This window comes from Arachis hypogaea, chromosome 4, assembly GCF_003086295.3.
Source record: "Arachis hypogaea cultivar Tifrunner chromosome 4, arahy.Tifrunner.gnm2.J5K5, whole genome shotgun sequence".
NCBI classification, from domain to species: domain Eukaryota; kingdom Viridiplantae; phylum Streptophyta; class Magnoliopsida; order Fabales; family Fabaceae; genus Arachis; species Arachis hypogaea.
In genome coordinates, this window is record NC_092039.1 from 4,571,007 (window position 1) to 4,589,843 (window position 18,837).

At 25.3% G+C, this 18,837-nt stretch overlaps 1 protein-coding gene across 2 annotated transcripts; it reads left to right on the forward strand.

The window, feature by feature from the left end:
- The first annotated feature begins 15,255 nt into the window (after positions 1-15,255).
- On the forward strand, positions 15,256-17,969 carry LOC112795892 (N6-mAMP deaminase). 2 transcript variants are annotated; one of them, XM_025838078.3, is made up of 10 exons: positions 15,256-15,436; positions 15,531-15,601; positions 15,999-16,090; positions 16,163-16,222; positions 16,301-16,596; positions 16,713-16,782; positions 16,868-16,981; positions 17,073-17,139; positions 17,334-17,438; positions 17,622-17,969. In XM_025838078.3, the coding sequence occupies exons 1-10, from the start codon at positions 15,360-15,362 to the stop codon at positions 17,783-17,785; spliced, it is 1,116 nt and encodes a 371-aa protein (XP_025693863.1). In that variant the 5' UTR covers positions 15,256-15,359; the 3' UTR covers positions 17,786-17,969. The 2 variants fall into 2 exon arrangements, with proteins under 2 accessions (XP_025693863.1, XP_025693864.1); XM_025838079.2 differs by having other exon boundaries at positions 17,631-17,969.
- Positions 17,970-18,837: the final 868 nt, after the last annotated feature.

Below are 18,837 nucleotides of genomic sequence, written 5' to 3' on the forward strand. Positions count from 1 at the left end.
ATATTAATAGTTATTATTTTTTATTTAAAAAGCTTTCGTATATAAAAATTTATTATCTAATATATAAAATTGTTCTAACCTATATTTATAGAGGCTAAATAATCTTCTTATTTTTATAACTCACATTAACATCTATTAAAAAAAAAGTTGTATGCTAAGATCCATTTATTTCATGTTTTTTAAATAAATTAGACACTATTAATTTTTTTAGTGTAAGACCAACACTACATGCGGACTAAATGTTGAATTTGTTATTATATTTTGCCTAAATGTAAAAGTTATTATATTTATATATATTTAAATAAATGTGGTTACACTCATAGATTTAAAAAAAATAAAATTTTAATAAAAATAGTTTATATTATAATTACACAAACAACAAATATTAATTAAGTAATATTTAGTTATATTATTAAATCCTAGTGTATAATCTATCTTAGCGTAAGTCATATATATAATCTATTTTATTGTATTTATATATAGTTTAATTTGTTTATAAAAAGATTAGTATATATTTATTGAAAGAATTAATTTATTTATTATACAAAAAGATTAAATGATTAATCTCTTTTGTTATGTCGATGTTTAATTCGATTAATAATGGTAATGTTTAAAAAATATTGTAACTAAATTAAAAAAATAGATTAATTAACTATTATATAAATGTGAAATTAACTATTTAAAATATTTTTTTAGTATGTTTCTCATCCTTCATTGAATTTGTTTCAAAAATCTATTTTATTTTTCGTCTTCTTAATCTATGTACAAAAGAACTTATATGATTAGGTTATATAATTAAATTTATTTAATCATATAAATAAATACTAAAACTTCTTTTATTAATTATTTTAATGATTCTATAATTATAAAAACGTATTATGGACGCAAATATTTTTTAAACAGTAAAAATGTCAAGATTTATTATTACTATATATAGTTAATAAAAATTTATATTTTAAAATATTATTAATATAAATATACAAATTCACTTTTAAATATGAAAAATCACCCAGTTAATTTTTTTTCATCTTTACTGTGGCAGAGTACTGATTTATTATTACTGTAATTAAAATAGTAAAATATAATCAATTAAAATTGTTTTTCCTTACTTCCTTTATTAATATAGTTAGGAATAATAGATAAAATAAAAAAATATGGTTAGATGCATCTTTATCACTTTATTTTTATTTTTGTATTAAATTACTGATATTTTTTACATCATTGCGCTATTTTTACCGAAGCATCTACATATTTTACGTTTTAATTATATTAAGCACAAACAATCATCCAATAACTTAATTTTTTTGGCTAAATTATTGATCGCATTACTATATAAATATCGAACTATAATCAACCAAATTTTTTATATGCAAGAACAAATATAAAATATATATTGCAATTCTCAAAATTTATAATTTATTAAAATATTTTGATTAATATTAAAAAGAAGTTACCTACCTAAATTGGATTCATTTAAATTATAACTCGATAAAAGTTTTTTGAAAAGAAAAATTTTTTTGCAAGTGAAAAAAATAATTCTAATTATTGGACTTGACCACTCAAAAAAATTAGTCCAATAAAATATAGCTCAAAATTTTTTAGACACCGTCAACATTAGTATTTATCTAGCTATTAAACACACATATATATATGTTTTTTTTTAGATGGTCCCAACGCTGTTAGGCTAAGCTATTTACTAGCTAGGTAACTATATATGTCAAGTTGATATAAAATTATAAAGCATATATATACTTTGGCGTGGAAAATTCCTCTATAATTCTCACCAATTCATAACGAAGAAATGGCTTTTTGCTATTCTAAAAATATTTATAAATTAACATTTAATTAAAACTTTTGCATTAAAAATTTTGTTTCTATAAACACTAACTTTTTATTTTGAGATGCATTGTAAGTAATGGTTTAATTATTCTCTTAATTTCTATAATTTTATTAATTTTTTAATTAATTTTTTAATTAGATTTTTATATTATTTTTAATTTTATAATTAGTTTATTTTTATATCAAAAATTTTAAAATTAACATAATATTTCTTCCAAAATACATGTAGTCAAATATCTAATTAGATTTTTAATTATGAATACCTTTAATTTACAAAAAATATTCAATTAATTCTAACATTTTTTACACTAGAAAAAATTTAATTATAAAATTAAAAATAGTATAAAGATTCAATTAAAAAAATATATAAATCTAATTATAAATTTGATAAAATTATAAAAACAAACAAAATAATTTAATTTAAAGAAATTTATAAAAAGATGAGACGTTTGTAATATATATATATATTATTAATATAAAACATACATAGAAATATAAAATATATATTAGAAATTGAGTTAAATTGTATATATATATTTATGCACAACAATACATAATAACTAATTTTGATAGTTAACTTGTGTGTGTGTATACGGGGCTAATTTTTTTATATTGATTAAATATATGTGTAATATATTGTTATTGAAAAATTGGGTGTTTTTTTTATATGGTGTTTTATTCAAATCGGACGGTCCGATTTGCTTGATGAAAAAAATAAATTACAAATCGGAGGGTCCGATTTGCTTGAAGTAAAAGTTAAACTCCAAATTGGAGGGTCTGATTTGCATTTTTTATTTTTTTTATTTGTTAAAATAAAAATCGAACAGTCTGATTTTTATGTTAAAATTTTTTTTTATTTTCAAAATCACAAATCAGACCGTCCGATTTATAATTGTTTATTTAAAAAATAAAACAATGCAAACAAATCGATAACTCCGATTTGTGTCATTCCATAGCCAAATAAAACACCTCCCTTCTCACACCCTATTATCATACACATTTCTCTCTTTCGCACAAAAAATCAAAAGCGTATATATGGTCACATGCAATGTCTTTAAGTTTCACTTTGTCAAATGTGATAATTAAAGTCGTGTAAGATCATATTCATGGGTGTCTGAATCCATCTGCGAATCTAAGCCAAATTGGACTAAATCTTTGAGTGTTCAAAATCTGAATCTGTCTTATTGCACAAAATTTGACAGCGGATATATATGGTGTGGGGACTAAATCTTCACTAGTCACTACCTCTGTGTCTCATGCACAAAAATTGACGGCATGTGACTCTCAGTTTATATACCAAGAAAACAACACACTTCCATTATTCTCTCTTTTCACATTACATACCTAAATTACTACTTTTTTCTTTACGCTTTAATATATATCTTCACATCATGCTATGTACCGTACCCAAAAAAAGATAAAATGTTGACATTGTACAGTGTCAATATTTCCTATATATATATATATATATATATATATATATATATATATATATATATTAATTATGAATATATATATTTACGTTGAAATTTACTTGGGTATATATTGCTACGAAATAAAACTAATTATAACAGTTCCTACATTCATTATCTCTAAAAAAAATTATTATTAAATATTTGTATAAGAAAAATTTAGAATGTCAATCCCTAAAAATTAACTTCAATAATTTAACCCATCATGTGCGAAGAAGCATTATTTACCGAGTGTCAAAACTTAGTAAAGCTTTAGTTTTTCGATGAAAATATATTGTCAAAATAAATAAATACATAATAGTTAAATTTTTCAGTTGAAGAATATTGATAAAAACATAGATTTTTTTTGTTCCGTTGTTACATATATTATTGTTTCCTGATGAAATATATAAATCTTCAACAAATCTAATTAAGTTATATACAATAAATCATACACATACATGTTAGTGTTGTAAGTGTGAGAAGTGTTAAAGTTAGTCCCACATCAAAGAAAGCATGAAAGAGGGCGCCTGATTCAATACTCCTGGAAAGTTTGGAGTATTAAAACTCTTCTTAAAGAGTTAAACAAAAGTTAATGTATTTGGAGTTTTAGTACTCCTTAATTAAGAAGAGAGAGAAGAATCATCATTTAATTATTAAAGAAAGAGAAAAGAATTAACATTAAATTCTATTTGGGTTAAATTTTTTGTTTTAATTTAAATTTATTTTATTTTTAAATTGATATTAAATTATTATAAAATTATGATAAAAATAAAATTTTAAAAGAATTAAAAAGATATAATACTCTTATTATTCTAAATTTTTTTATTTAAACAAACATATTCATATTATTTTAAAATTAATATGAACAAATTTATTTAAAATTTTTAAATTTTAAATAAATATATTCATCTTATTTTAAATAAATATTTTCGTATTATTTTTTTAAAACGATTAAACATGATTTTTAAATATTTCAACAAAAGAGATAAATATATGTAATCTTTCAAATTAATAATATTAGAGTGTATCTATAAATACATAATATCTGAAAAGATTAATAAATCTTACCTAGAAAATATAGTTAGAGATATCTTTTGTTTAAGATAATAAAAATAATATGAATATATTTATTTTTATTAAATTAAATTATTAATTTAAATTATATCTATCTAAATTTTAAATAAAAAATTTTAAAAATTTAAAATTAAAATATGTGAATAAAATTAGATTAATAAAAAAAATAAAAATATACGAATACGATTCAAATTGTATAGAAATAGGAATAAGTTTGTCAGTGAACAAATTCATTATTTTCAATGAACAAAAAAAGATAGTATATTAAATAAACTTTATGAAATAAATAATTAAAATAAATAAAATATAAAATTATTAATTAATTAAATAACTTATATACTAATAGAGCATATTAAATTTCTTATAATAATTATTATTATTTATTAAAAATATATTTTATAAGTTGTAATTAATATATTTGTAGTTTTTCAAAAAAAGTATTAATTGTTTATTGATTTCATCAGTATGCATTAAATGTTAACCTAAATCAACGCAAAGTAAATTAAATTTTAAATTTCAATAGTGTTTTTTTTGTTAAAATTATATGGAGTTTTAAAACTCCAAACATCAAGGGAGTATTGTAACATCCACCCTTCTCATTTTATGTTCTCTCACTTGATTCTTAAAATCTAATGGTGCGTTTGGTTTACATTTTATTTTTACTTTTTGTTTTTAATTTTTTTCAAATAGAATTTTATAAAAAAAATTAAAGACAAAAAGTAAAAATAAAAAATAGAATTTCAAACCAAATACACCCTAATTTTGTTTGAACTAGAAATATCCAAATTTAACACTTATGCATTATGTAAGAGTAGTTGAAGACCTACACCCTTGGTTCTAATGATATTATTTGTTGGTTCAAAAGATATGTAATTCTTATAATTAAAACAATAATGTTAGGAACCAACTTTCTATAAGCCAAGAATCAGCCAAATGTCTTTAGATAAATCTAAAATCTCTACGTAGATAGTATTTATACTAGGCATTAGGATGTTTCTTCTATTAAGTATTAGAATATTTTTTTTTCATACTAAATAAATGTTCTTTTATATATTTTTTAAATGATTTATTGCAGCTGTAAAGAGAAAGTGAGTTCCGTAGAGATTTCACCGTAATTCTAGCCAAGAATACCTCAACGTATCTCTTTATACTTGAATTTGACATTAAAACTAATTAATAACAAATATTTTAATATATAAATAAATAAAATTAATTAAAATCATTATAAATAATTAAGTTATTTAATTTTTAGCTGATCACCTTTTGATTCCATATAGTTTTCTTAATTAAAATAATTTAAACCCGTTTCATTAATCATTATGAAACATCATGATGATGATCTAATTTGATTTCAACTTGGGTTGAGTTTTACCAAAGCATAATAAAATATCTGTTTAAATATCGGTTGTCACATTATGTACAGTTCAACAACGTGTAGTAATTAAAAGAAGAAGAATACATAATATATAAGAGAGTTAATAAACATGTATATACATTAATAATAGCACGCTAAGTAATATTTAATTACTTGTGATGATAAAGAACCTAAAAAAGCGAAAAAGAGAGTAGAAGAATAGAAGATGATGAAGACATGAGTGATGAGTGAGTCGTACACGTTGTAAAGGAAGAAAATGAGATGAAACTACCATGGTAGTGACGGGTTACGTGGAATCATTTTCAAATCGATCTTAGGGGGGACACAATGCTGGACTCAAATCTCTTTTTGGACAAACCACATGCCAAATAACACACAAAATTAAATGCTATACACAAATTAATATATACTACTATACTCTAGTGCATATTTATATTTATATCTTACATATAAATTAAATATATATGTCAATATGGCTGTGTTTGTTTATAGGGATAGGATATTAAAACAGGAATACTGAGACACAAAATTGTATTTGGCAGAGGAGACATGGACAGAGACAATGTGTCAAGAGACACTGAATTAGTGTATTTTGTGTTCATCCTGCCAGGAAGGACACGAAAACACTAACAAGAGACACAACTTATTTTTTTTATTATTCTTGTTAATTTCTCATAATTATATTTTTTATTGTTATTTTTTTATCTCAAATTTTTTAAATAAAAAAAAGAAAATAAATTAAAATTTTATAATTTGTTTTAGTTTATTATCAAATAAAATACAAAGACACAAGATTTTATATCTCTATCCATCAATATCTTATTTTATCCTTTTCTTAGTATCTTATCCTGTTCTATTTTTAATAACAAACGTAGTTTATGTGTAGTGCATTTGAGCCTGTAAAGTAAAGTTGATAATAACATCTCTTCCCTCAATTATTCCTTTCTTCTTCAAAGAGAAGTAGAGAACACAATTAAGGTGACATCCGTAAGTCATTCTTATAAAGTTTGTTGTTCACTCCATATCGAATGAAAGAAATGTGAGTTAATTAATTTGCTTAAATTATTTTTTATTCTAAATTATAAATTATAATTAAATTCTAATATTAAAGTCTAATACTAAATTTTAAATTCTCTAAAAAGTGAGAATTAAAAAATATCTTTACAATTAAAAAATTAACTAACATTTGATTAATTAGAAGTTAGTTCCCATACTTATTCAAGTTTCAGCTAAAATTAACACAGATGTCGTAGCTTTAATGCGAAAGAAATAAATGTTAATTGAGGATTTAGGAAATAGAATTATAATTAGGAGACTATTTTAATAAAAACATTAAAAATATTTTTTTAAAGATATTTATATGTGTTATGTTATTATTGGATATTTTTATTAAATCAATTAATAATTTATTTTTTAATAAATCATAACAAAATCGATTTATTATAGCAACTATAATAAATTTAATTATATGCATTATAAATATTAGACCCGATTTAACTCGATCGAATTATACAATCTAAACTGAATATTTTTAAATTTTTTTATAAAATAAACAAATATATTCTTAACTTTTGTTTTGTGGACATTTAAATTTTTAAAAATTTAAAAATATAATTAAATTTTTAAAAGAATTAAATTTATTATTATTATTATAAAAAAACTGATTTTATTTTAGTTTATTAAAAAATTTAAAAATAATCAATTCATTAATATGTTTAATAATAATAATATAATATATAAATATCTTTATAAAAAAACGTTTTATGCGTCTTTATAAAGCATCCTTATGATTAATAGGTTGGATAATGCAATAATATATATAGAGTGCTCAAGTTCTAGAGGTTACAATTACTGAAATGACCTTTAATTGTGATATAGACTGATCATCAGAGAAGAGGAATAGTCGGTTACACAAGCTTATCATAGCTTCTTCTTCACCACTTTATCAACAACGAAAAGGTATTGACATTGAAAATTCAATAATATAGAAAATAATATTTGGAAAAAAGAAAATAAAATGTTTGTTTTCTTAATCCATACTAAATATAAATATATTATAATATCAAAAGGGACTAATTTTTTTAGTTATGAAAAAGGGTCGAGTTATGAAATGAAGGGGTGCACACCAAAATGTGAAAGAGTTTTTGACTCAAATTTGATAGGAAGAAATCGGATCCTCCGAATTTTTTATTTTAAAAATTTTGTAAGCAAATCAAAAGGTCTATTTAACTAGTAGTATACGAAATTCACATAGAAGAAATCGGACCGTGCAATATGTTCTCACTAAAACGGATTATTTGTTTTCTTTGTTTTTTTTATTATTTGGTTATACTAGTTCCTGGGTCCAATTTGTGATTGAGAGGAATTTTTTTTTTTAATTTACAGAAAATCTGAAAGTCCGAGTTCCCATCAGCAAGTCGCAAGATCTGATTACTGTATTATTGACACCACAGCCCTCCCATCCTCTCCATATCAGCGTCCTACACTAACGTTATCTCTACAATAAAATTAATTTGCGAATAATACCTCAAATAGGTCCACAAGAAATTTACTATTTGACAATTTTGTCCCCCATAAAATTTAACTAAGATTTCGACCCTAAGGTTTTCAGATATCCACCAGATACGTCCCCAAAACCGTTTGATCCGGTTAAAGTAGTGATGTGTCAGGTTAACTGCGACATGTCACCTCCAAGACATTTTGGTCCCCATCCACACTGGACAAAACGACGTCGTATTGGAACCACAGGCAAAACGACGTCGTTTTGGGGAGGACAAATTCATCCCCACTTAAACAGAGAATGCAAACGACGTCATTTTCATGTGGGGGACCTATTTGCCTTATAATAGTATCTTAGGGGACCTATTTGACCTATAATTCGTGATGTTAAAAGAAGCTATATTTACTTCAACGCAAACCTTAAAAACACATTGACATTGGTCTGTTCATTTATCAAAATGATAACATAAACCTGAGAATCCAAACATGTTAACCAAACAAATATTTGGCCTCAATAGCAACGCAAATCAAATCAAATCAAAAGAAGGTTTATTTTGTTCAACATAAACTAAACGAAACCATTATAAACAACATAAAGTCTTCTTCCTCCAACATAACAAAAGGTGGTAACATAACTAAGACAACAACTTTCACACTAATTCTTAGAAGCGTCATTTCTTGAAAGACTGGTTTAACCCTGGTGTTGGAATGAATTTGAACAACTTAGATACTGTGCCACTGGTTGCAGCTGATATTGTCTCAGTACTAACACTCCCCAAATTCTTGGTCCTAATTACTGTCTATTTTGGACGTCTAAAAGAAAGTTAAGCTTGAAATCAACAGTATTGTTATCACCATGTTTCACACAGAGTTCAACTGCTTACATTAAGCCACTTACAATACGTATTATTCCAATCTCATCTTTTTTTTAGACGTCCAAAGGAGACAGTAATTAGGGCCAAGAATTCGGGGAGTGTTAGTGCTTAGACAATATCAGCTGCAACCAGTGGCACAGTATCTAAGTTGTTCAAATTCATTCCAATACCAGTGTTGAACCAGTCTTTCAAGAAATGACGCTTCTAAGAATTAGTGTGAAAGTTGTTGTCTTAGTTATATTACCACATTTTGTTATGTTGGAGGAAGAAGACTTTATGTTGTTTAGAATGGTTTCGTTTAGTTTATGTTGAAAAAAATAAACCTTCTTTTGACTTGATTTGGTTTGTATTGCTATTGAAGCCAAATATTTGTGTGGTTAACATGTTTGGGTTCTCAGGTTTATGTTACGATTTTGATAAATGAACAGACTAATGTCAATGTGTTTTTAAGATTTGTGTTGAAATAAATATAGTTTCTTTTAACATAATGAATTATATGTCAAATAGGTCCCCTAAGATACTATTATAAGACAAATAGGTCCCCCCACATGAAAAAGGCGCCGTTTGCATTCTCTGTCTAAGTGGGGACGAATTTGTCCTCCCCGAAACGACGTCGTTTTGCCCTTGGTTCCAATACGACGTCGTTTTGTCCAGCATGGATGGGAACCAAAATGTTCTAGAGGTGACATGTCGTAGTTAACTTGACACGTCACCACTTTAACCGGATCAAACAGTTCTGGGGACGTATCTGGTGGATATCTGAGAACCTCATAGTCGAAATCTTAATTAAATTTTGTGGGGGACAAAACTGTCGGATGATAAATTTTTTGGAGACCTATTTAGGGTATTACTCTTAATTTGCGTATCGAAAGGATTGACATTGAAAATTCAATTAAAAAAAAAGGCAAAACTAAAAGCTAAGCCCCACTAAAGACAAATTCAATGAAACTTCAATTCGTTGGATAAAAAGTTCTGTGTATGAAGGGGAAAATTATTATTGTTAAGTACATATGATAAATATTTATTATTATTATTATACCCCAAATATATTTGAGACATTCTTCACAAAACACCCTTAAGTAGAATAAGTTAGGAAAATAAACAAGAAAACATATTTATTATTTTATTTCTTGGTGAGGAAAGCAAACATAGTACTAAAAACTTCTAGATTTATAATTGATTCCATGAACCTGTAAAATTAAATTTTAATATGAAAAATACTATAAAACTAATAGAATTTATTTTATCATTAATATTTAAAAATATAAATTAAAAATATATTATTGGATTGTTATACTAAAAAATTGAATTGATAACCAAAAATAATAAATTTGACTGATTTTCTAACATTTTTATTTAAGTATACTTAATTTAAACAAAAGCAACTAATATTATGGAAATTCTTAAATTTTATATATCTTTATAGAATTTTCTTTTTTTCACTCTTATTTTGTATTTTATATAAAATAAAGAATTTTTTTCCTATTTATCACAATTTTTAAAATTAATTCTAAAAACAATGACATACAAATAAAATAAAATAAAGCTAGTTAACACGCTCCTCACTCCAAAGTGTTGCTTGAACTAGAAAAGGTTTGCGTCTTCAAGTAATCCAATATTATTGACATTATTAACATGAATAATATATAGAAAATTGTTATCACTGATGAAAAGACTTGCCGTTAAAGTGTTTAACCATACAAATGAATGCAATTGGATAAGATTCTTGTCTTTTTCTAAATGGATGTAATATTATCATGTTTATATTTGTCATTATTAATTGTTTATTTTTTTAAAAGGAAAATTCGTTAGATTAGTGACCAAACTCATACACATTTTTTTGTGTGTCTAAACTGATTTATTTTTTAAAGATAGGAATAACACTCAAATTCGCGACCTCTAAATAAATATAAAAAGATTATGTCATTTAAAATATAATTTATTGATGGTGTCTAAATTGATATTGATATACATTTATACTTATGTTATTCGTCATTTTAATTAAATATACATAAAAAAATTAAGAGTTGTCAAATAAGTGAACTTACAAAACCGTACCAATTCTATTTAACGGTAATATTAAAAAAATAATAATTTAAAATTATTTTATTATTTAATTTAATATTCATAATTTTATATATATATATAACATCTTTAATTATATTTCACTACATATAATATTATTCAATTATTCCAATAATAATAATAAAAATGTAAAAAATATTTTTTTATTATTTTAGGTTAATTTTTTATTGTTTTCTAAACATTTATGTTATTTAAAAGGTTAACATCATTTATTAAAGATCCTATAAATAAACATTTTAATTTTATAAACAAATCTAATTTATATGTTAATTTTTTTTAAGTTTTCTATACCGTAATAATTGATTAAAAGGATACAAACTTTTTTAAATTTCACTCGTTTAGCTTATTAGGCATTGTAAATACTTATTTAGAAACAACGTGTTATATAAAAAATACCAAATTACATTGATCTTCTATAATCTAATATGATAATTAATTTACTAGTACTTGACACGCTCAAAGGGAACCGAAAATTTGCGGCGTTTTTTTTTTTTTTTTTTTTTTTATAGATTTGCAGTGATTTTTAACTTTCGCAAAACGACATACTAATAGTTCCACAGATATTATAATTTAAGAAAGAGTGTTGGTTGATTTAGTGGTAATTTTATATGACCAATTTTAAATTCAACGTCATTTTACCAACGGTCATGAACCGCTGCTATTTAAGAACTATTGTGTTTTTTAAATTTATTTGGCTCTAACAGCTGCTATTTGATATTCATTATTTTTAAATTTATTTTTGTCATTTTGTAACCGCCGCTATTTGTCCGGCTAAATGGCCACAAAAATATTGTATTTTGCATCGACAATCAATATATTTTTTTAATTTAAATGTATTAGGTATTGCTTTTTGTTTATTTGTTATTTTTTGAATTTCTCTTAATATCACAAATTTTATTTATTGTGTATCTAAAAAAATAAATTGATGGGTAAAGGACATTAGTAAAATTTTAAAGCAAATTCATATATTTATCCAAATATTAATAAAGTGTATTTCTTACTAAGAGTTGCATAGTCAACAATGAAAAAGTGTATATTTAAAAAAAAAAAATTCAATCCTAAGATCTACTTTTCACTTTGTCCCTCCAATGAATTCATCCATGCAGCGACGTCTAGCTAGTGGCAGTTTTCTACCTTGTCCTTGAATTAGATATCTCAAAGTACTCTACATTGCCTACAACTTTATCTTTCTGGCTGTTACTTCATCCTCTATTGCTTGTCTTTTTGTCTTCTCGACTGCTACCTCATCCTCTATTGCTTGTCTTTTGTCCTCTCGACTACTACTTCATCATTCACTGCCTTTCTTTTTAATTTTTTGACTGCCAGCTCTGTTTGTAGTTCAAGCAGCACCCTTTGGGTCTCCTTTCTTTGAGCTACATTGCTTAGTTGATGGAAATTCATACCGAAAATTTGACTAGAAGTCGGTCCGAAACACATGCCACGCACTCTACTCGAGTGCTCCTTTCCGAGAGTTTGAGCAAGCGAATCATTTTGAGACAACAGTCTAGAGGATTCATCATGTTGCTCAATCTTCGTAATTCTTTCCTACACACATGAATAAGCAAACATAAGTATTTATTAGCTAGTTGCTAACCGCATAGATTTTCAACACAATTTTAAAAACTAAAACCTATGAGAACACAACTTAACGATTCTCAACACATTATTTGCATTAATAGCTCGAGCTGCATCATGGAGATAGGAACCATTTGGTCGTTTGTGTGTTAAGGTCCACAACTCTTTTCTACCAACTCCTCCCTTGACGTTCCAACTGTAACAATAAAGTGAATATGTAGATAAAGAAATGGTTCAAAAAGTGAGTCCAACATAAATTACCTCTTTTTCTTCGAGCCTTGTCAAGCTTTTCGGTCCGCCAGTGTGAGTGTATAGCTATTTCGATCGATTCACAACATTTTTCATACATTTCTCTTATCATATCATCAAAAGTAAGAGTTACTAGACATCATTTTATATTGTACAATTGTTTTTTTTTTATGATATTCTCTAACTTGACATGTCAAGAATTAATCTATTGTAAATCGAAAATTTATTTAAAAATTTATTATTGACCAATAAATTACTTTATTTGACATTTATTTAAACGAACCAATGAACTAATAATCACTAAAGGAACCAATAACTTAATTGTTAAATTCAAATGTAATAAATTAAGCTCCATAAAAATTAGTCAAATAATAAGATACGAATCTCTGGGAAAGACCATAACACACTCTGTTGATGACTTGGTGACAAAGTTTTGTTAAACTTGAACATGTAAATGTGTAATCTTACAAGAACTATTCCAAAAAGAGATTATTATAGTGTATGGTCTATAACTATAAGATTAAAGAATGGTTAATAATAATTAATGAGAGATGAAAAGAAGAGAGGGCCCCCCATGAGACAATAGACACTAGAACCCACTAAAGTCTAAACATTCACTCGGTTCCCCACAGAGTCTGAGATTCCAAGTCAATACAATGACACAATCTTCCTGTATCAACCTATTTTTTTGTGCTAGATGCCCTAGGATAAACATAAAAAAAATCTTGCCAGCATGTGTTTTAAACATATATTTTAAAAATACTATAAAAATAATTACCAAAAGTTATTAAACAATTATTTTAAATGTTAAATGTATTTAATACATTAACAATATAAAAAAATTATATTATTATTTTTTAAAATATATTATTAAAACATAAGATAGATAAATCTAAAAAAAAAACATAAATTACAAAAACAATTTAAAAATTAAAGAAAATTATGATATTATGTGATTTTTTTATTTTTTATTTTTACAATAAAAACAGTTGATGAAAGGCGAAAGAAAAATTTAAAAAATGGTTTTTATGCTATAAAAGATATAAGTTTGTTAACATTTTTTTATAGGAATATATATTAAAGTTAATAATAAAAAAATCTACATATAAAAATTACAAAACTTAAGTTTTAGATACATATATATTGTGTATTTATTAAGAGAAAATATTGTAAAAACGATACTAATTAAATACTAATAATAATAATCTTAATAAATGACTTTAAAACACATGTTAACAAAATTTTATATATATAATTTTTACTAATAAAATATGTTTCTAAAAGTATCATAGTAAATAAAAGAAAACATTATATTAAATAACTAAGTTCTTACATTTTAATACATTAAATATATCTATAAAAATATAAAAAAGTTATCATTATATCTTTTAAATATACGACAAACTAAATCCGCATGTACCATAAAATAGCAGGCATCATTAGTCACATATATACTACTATGACTTTTTTTTGTTCAAATATAGAAATTTTTATTTGATTTCAGAAAGAAATAATTGATGCAACTTGGACAACAGATATCAAGAGAAGTGGTAAATACCAAATGATTATATCAACAACATTTGAAAGAAGTGATAAGAAAAAGAAATAAAGAAAAGACGAGAATAAAATTGAGTAAAAAAAATAAAATGAAAATTAAAATATAAAAATAAATTTAAATTAAATACAAAAAAATTATTTTATTTTTTATCTAATTTTTTGATATAACAAAAAATAGACTCACTCACTTTAATTGCTCATACTATAATTTAAAAATTGAATCGAAAAAAATCACTCAATTTTATATTTAATTTTTCATGTAATAAGAAATGGAGTTACTCAATTTTACTTATTTTTATTATAATTATATCACAAAACTAAAAAAACTCAATTTTTATTACTTTATTTATTTATAATGATTATAATAATTTATAATTTTTAATTATATGAAAATAAAAATTCTAAACTCATTGATATAAAATTCAATCTAATAATTAAATAAATAAAATTAAATTAAATATTTTAATATTAAAAATATAAATTAAGAATTATTAAATAATAATTAAACTATTTGTATTACTAAGATTTGAAGCAGGCGTTAAGAAGAAAGAATAAGAAAATAAATGGTAATTACTGATTAGGCTAAAGATATATAGTTACAAGAGTTTATTAGTAGTGGGTGTTAGCTGTTAATTAGTACTGATGCTTTTCTATAAATATATATAGTGTTAGCCCCTGTTTCAATATACATATTACTCCATCTCTTTCTGCACTTTCATTTATTATTCTCCCCATTCTTGTTTTTACTGTGAGATTCATTAATTAACAAACAAGAACATGGAGTGGTGGGTGTCAATGCCAAAGGTGGAGTTGCATGCTCATCTCAATGGATCCATTAGAGACTCCACACTCCTGTATGTATACGAAGAAAATCTCATGTCCTAAACAGATCATCATTATCCTTTTATTTAATTTTTTTATTATTATCTATATTCATTTATTTTGCAGAGAACTCACAAAGGCCTTAGGTGAAAAGGGTGTTATAAATTTCTCTCAAGTGGAGCATATCATCATGAAGTGTATGTATATATATATATACATATATATATAATTAATAACCTTTTATTATTATTATTGTTTATCTTTTTGGCTCCTAAAAGACAAGCACAACCTCTTTATGTTCCTACTTGATTTTGATTCTTGATGCATTGTGTGTAAGCCTTTTAGCTCAATTTTGTTGACAAGAGCATCCATAGTGAGAGACAAAAAGGCATATCTCCAAGTTAGTTATTAACATTCTTGCATGTTGCATTATTGGAATCTATTTTAAATTATTTATCTTTCAAGAGGAAAATTAAAACATGACATGACAACTTAACTGCTTTCATTTTTGTGCTTTTTGTGTCCCTTTTTTTGTTCCCTGAAAATTCAGTTTTTTAATTATTAATTATGATATGCCTTTGTACACACAAACAGATAATCGCTCCGTTAAAGAAGTATTCCAGTTATTTGACCTCATACGCATTCTTACCACCGATCATGCTATTCTTACAAGAATCACCAGAGAGGTATATATATTTGTATTCCATATAAAAATGATAAGATACTGATTTATGAATGTTTTGAAAAAAAAAAAATAGGTGATTGAAGATTTTGCGTCAGAGAATGTGGTGTACTTGGAGTTAAGAACTACTCCAAAGGTAATTAAAATAACTTAATTTCAGTTATTGATATTAATTAATTTTGGTAACTGAAAATGTTTTGTTGATTCTTTGCAGAGGAATGATGCCATAGGAATGACCAAAGGTTCCTATTTTGAGGCAGTATTAGAAGGTCTAAGGTCGGTTACTTCGGTAGATGTGAATTTTATTCCACACGATAAAGAAGATTCTAGAACTCTTTTCAGTCCTAACAATGGAAGTTCTAGAAAAAGAATATATGTTAGGCTTTTGTTGAGCATTGATCGGAGGGAGACAACGGAAGCAGCCATGGAAACCGTCAAGCTTGCACTAGAAATGAAGCAGTTTGGCGTCGTCGGAATCGACCTCTCCGGAAATCCACTTGTTGGTGACTGGTAATTGATAGCTGAGAGTTATTAGATGACAATTTAGTCGAATTATTTAACGACTCTCAACTATTAATTTTATACATAGGAGTGATGTATTTAAAATTTGTATTTTTTATTTTTAGGAATACTTATTTGCCGGCACTAAAATTCGCTCGCAATCAAGGCCTTTATGTATCTCTTCATTGTGGCGAGGTGAGCTTCACTCTTGAAGATCATAATTGTGATTCCTTAAGTTTTAACTGTTATATTCACCTGCAATGTATGCTTTTGTTTTTAGATACCGAATCCTAAGGAGATTCACCAGATGCTTGATTTTAAGCCTGAGAGAATTGGCCATGCAATTTGCTTCGAAAAGGAACAATGGGAAATCCTCAAGTCTTCCAAGATTCCGGTAGTTACGACTTTGGAAAAACCTTTTATTTTCTTCTGTATAGCATATTGCCACTATGAAGATTATTATTGTCTTGAATTTTTTTATTCAGGTTGAAATCTGTCTGACGTCAAACATTAGGACATTGACGGTTCGATCAATACAAGTTCACCATTTTGGTAGGTGGTTAGTGAACCATGAAATATTTTATATAATAAGATGAAAATTAATATATAGTTCACTTTATATAAAGTTGATAATTGATAATTATTAAATAATTTGATAAATTTAACTAAATTATCGTATTACTGTTTTTAATTATCAACTTTCTTAATATAAAATTATGTTGCAATTAACATATATAATGATGCAGTTGGTTTGTACGAGACAAAACATCCCGTAGTCCTCTGCACCGATGACTCCGGCGTGTTTTCCACCTGTCTCTCCAAGGAATATAAGATTGCTGCCGATGCATTCGGTAGGTTATTAATGAAAATTTAGGTGCAGTTAACTTCATTGAAGTTGTAAATGAGAATTGTTAAATAACAATTTAATCAAATTGTCAAATTATTTAACAACTCTCAAGTTATTAACTTCAGATAAAGTTATCTTTGACTTTGTTTTTTTTTTTAATTATTCTTTGATAACTTGCATGTGCAAGTCTTTACAGGGCTGGGAAAGAGGGAATCGTTTGAATTATCAAGAAATGCTGTGGAGTTAATATTTGCAGAGAGGCAAGTTAAGGAAGATTTAACAAAATATTTCGATTCAGTTGCAAAAACTATGGGAGTCTATAAGAACAAAATCCATTCTTATGAATTATAGGTTAATACAATTACCATGATTTAGTTATTCTGACGTAGATATTAAAATTAGTCCTTTACGATAATAAATTAATGATTCATTGTTAAAGTGATCACTATTCAATCATGTCATTAGAGATAAGATATATTCTGGCAATATCTTTTTTTGTCATGATTTTGATATAGATTTGATGTTTTTGCTAACATATATTGGGCCTAAAGAAGGACCAACCTTTGTGGATTGGGCCGTCAAAAACATATCATGAGCATGAACGGAAAAAAATCCCAGCCCAAAAAAGAAGAAAAAAGAATCTAATACAACCACTATAGTTATATTTTCAGTAAAATGATTATTATAATGTTATATTTATTTTTCCTGTATCAAAGTTAATCATGAAATACATTTATGTTGAGAATGAAAGATGGAGAACCCAGACCATAAAACAGCATAGCCACAGCCAAACGTGGATTATTAATGAATAGCATTTCTTTCTCAATTGTTTCTTTGGAATGTGGAAAGAAAATTAAAGGGTTTAACTATAAGAAATAGATCCTCTCCATTTTTTTGTTATTAAAGAGAATAAAGTGTAATTTCTCAATTTTAATTCTACAAGTGGAATTTATTGAATAAGAATATTAATAAAGAAGCAATATTTAAGGTTTCACACGGGTAAATAAATGGTTAAACTAACATTGAAGAAGACAACCATAAATTGATCACAACCCTTCCCTTCTTTTTGTCAACGAATTCAGTGCAAGTTTTATGATACTTATATTATTGTAATCATATTCCAAAATCATATAACATGTAATATATTCATAATTTTTCTTTTTGAAAAATTTTACCAAGGTGGTCAAAGTCTTCATTCACAATTTAGAACATTATGCAGCTTCAATTGGAAAATCGAGATTATTAAACGTTAATCATAGTTTGTGATCAACCTAATTCAAATTGAGATTCTCTAAATTATTCTTTTTATTAAAAAGAAAAAATTCAACCAATGTCGGTGGATGGTGGCCAATGAGTCAAAGACGGAAACCATGGCTGCATCCTTCAAATATGTCAATCTACCT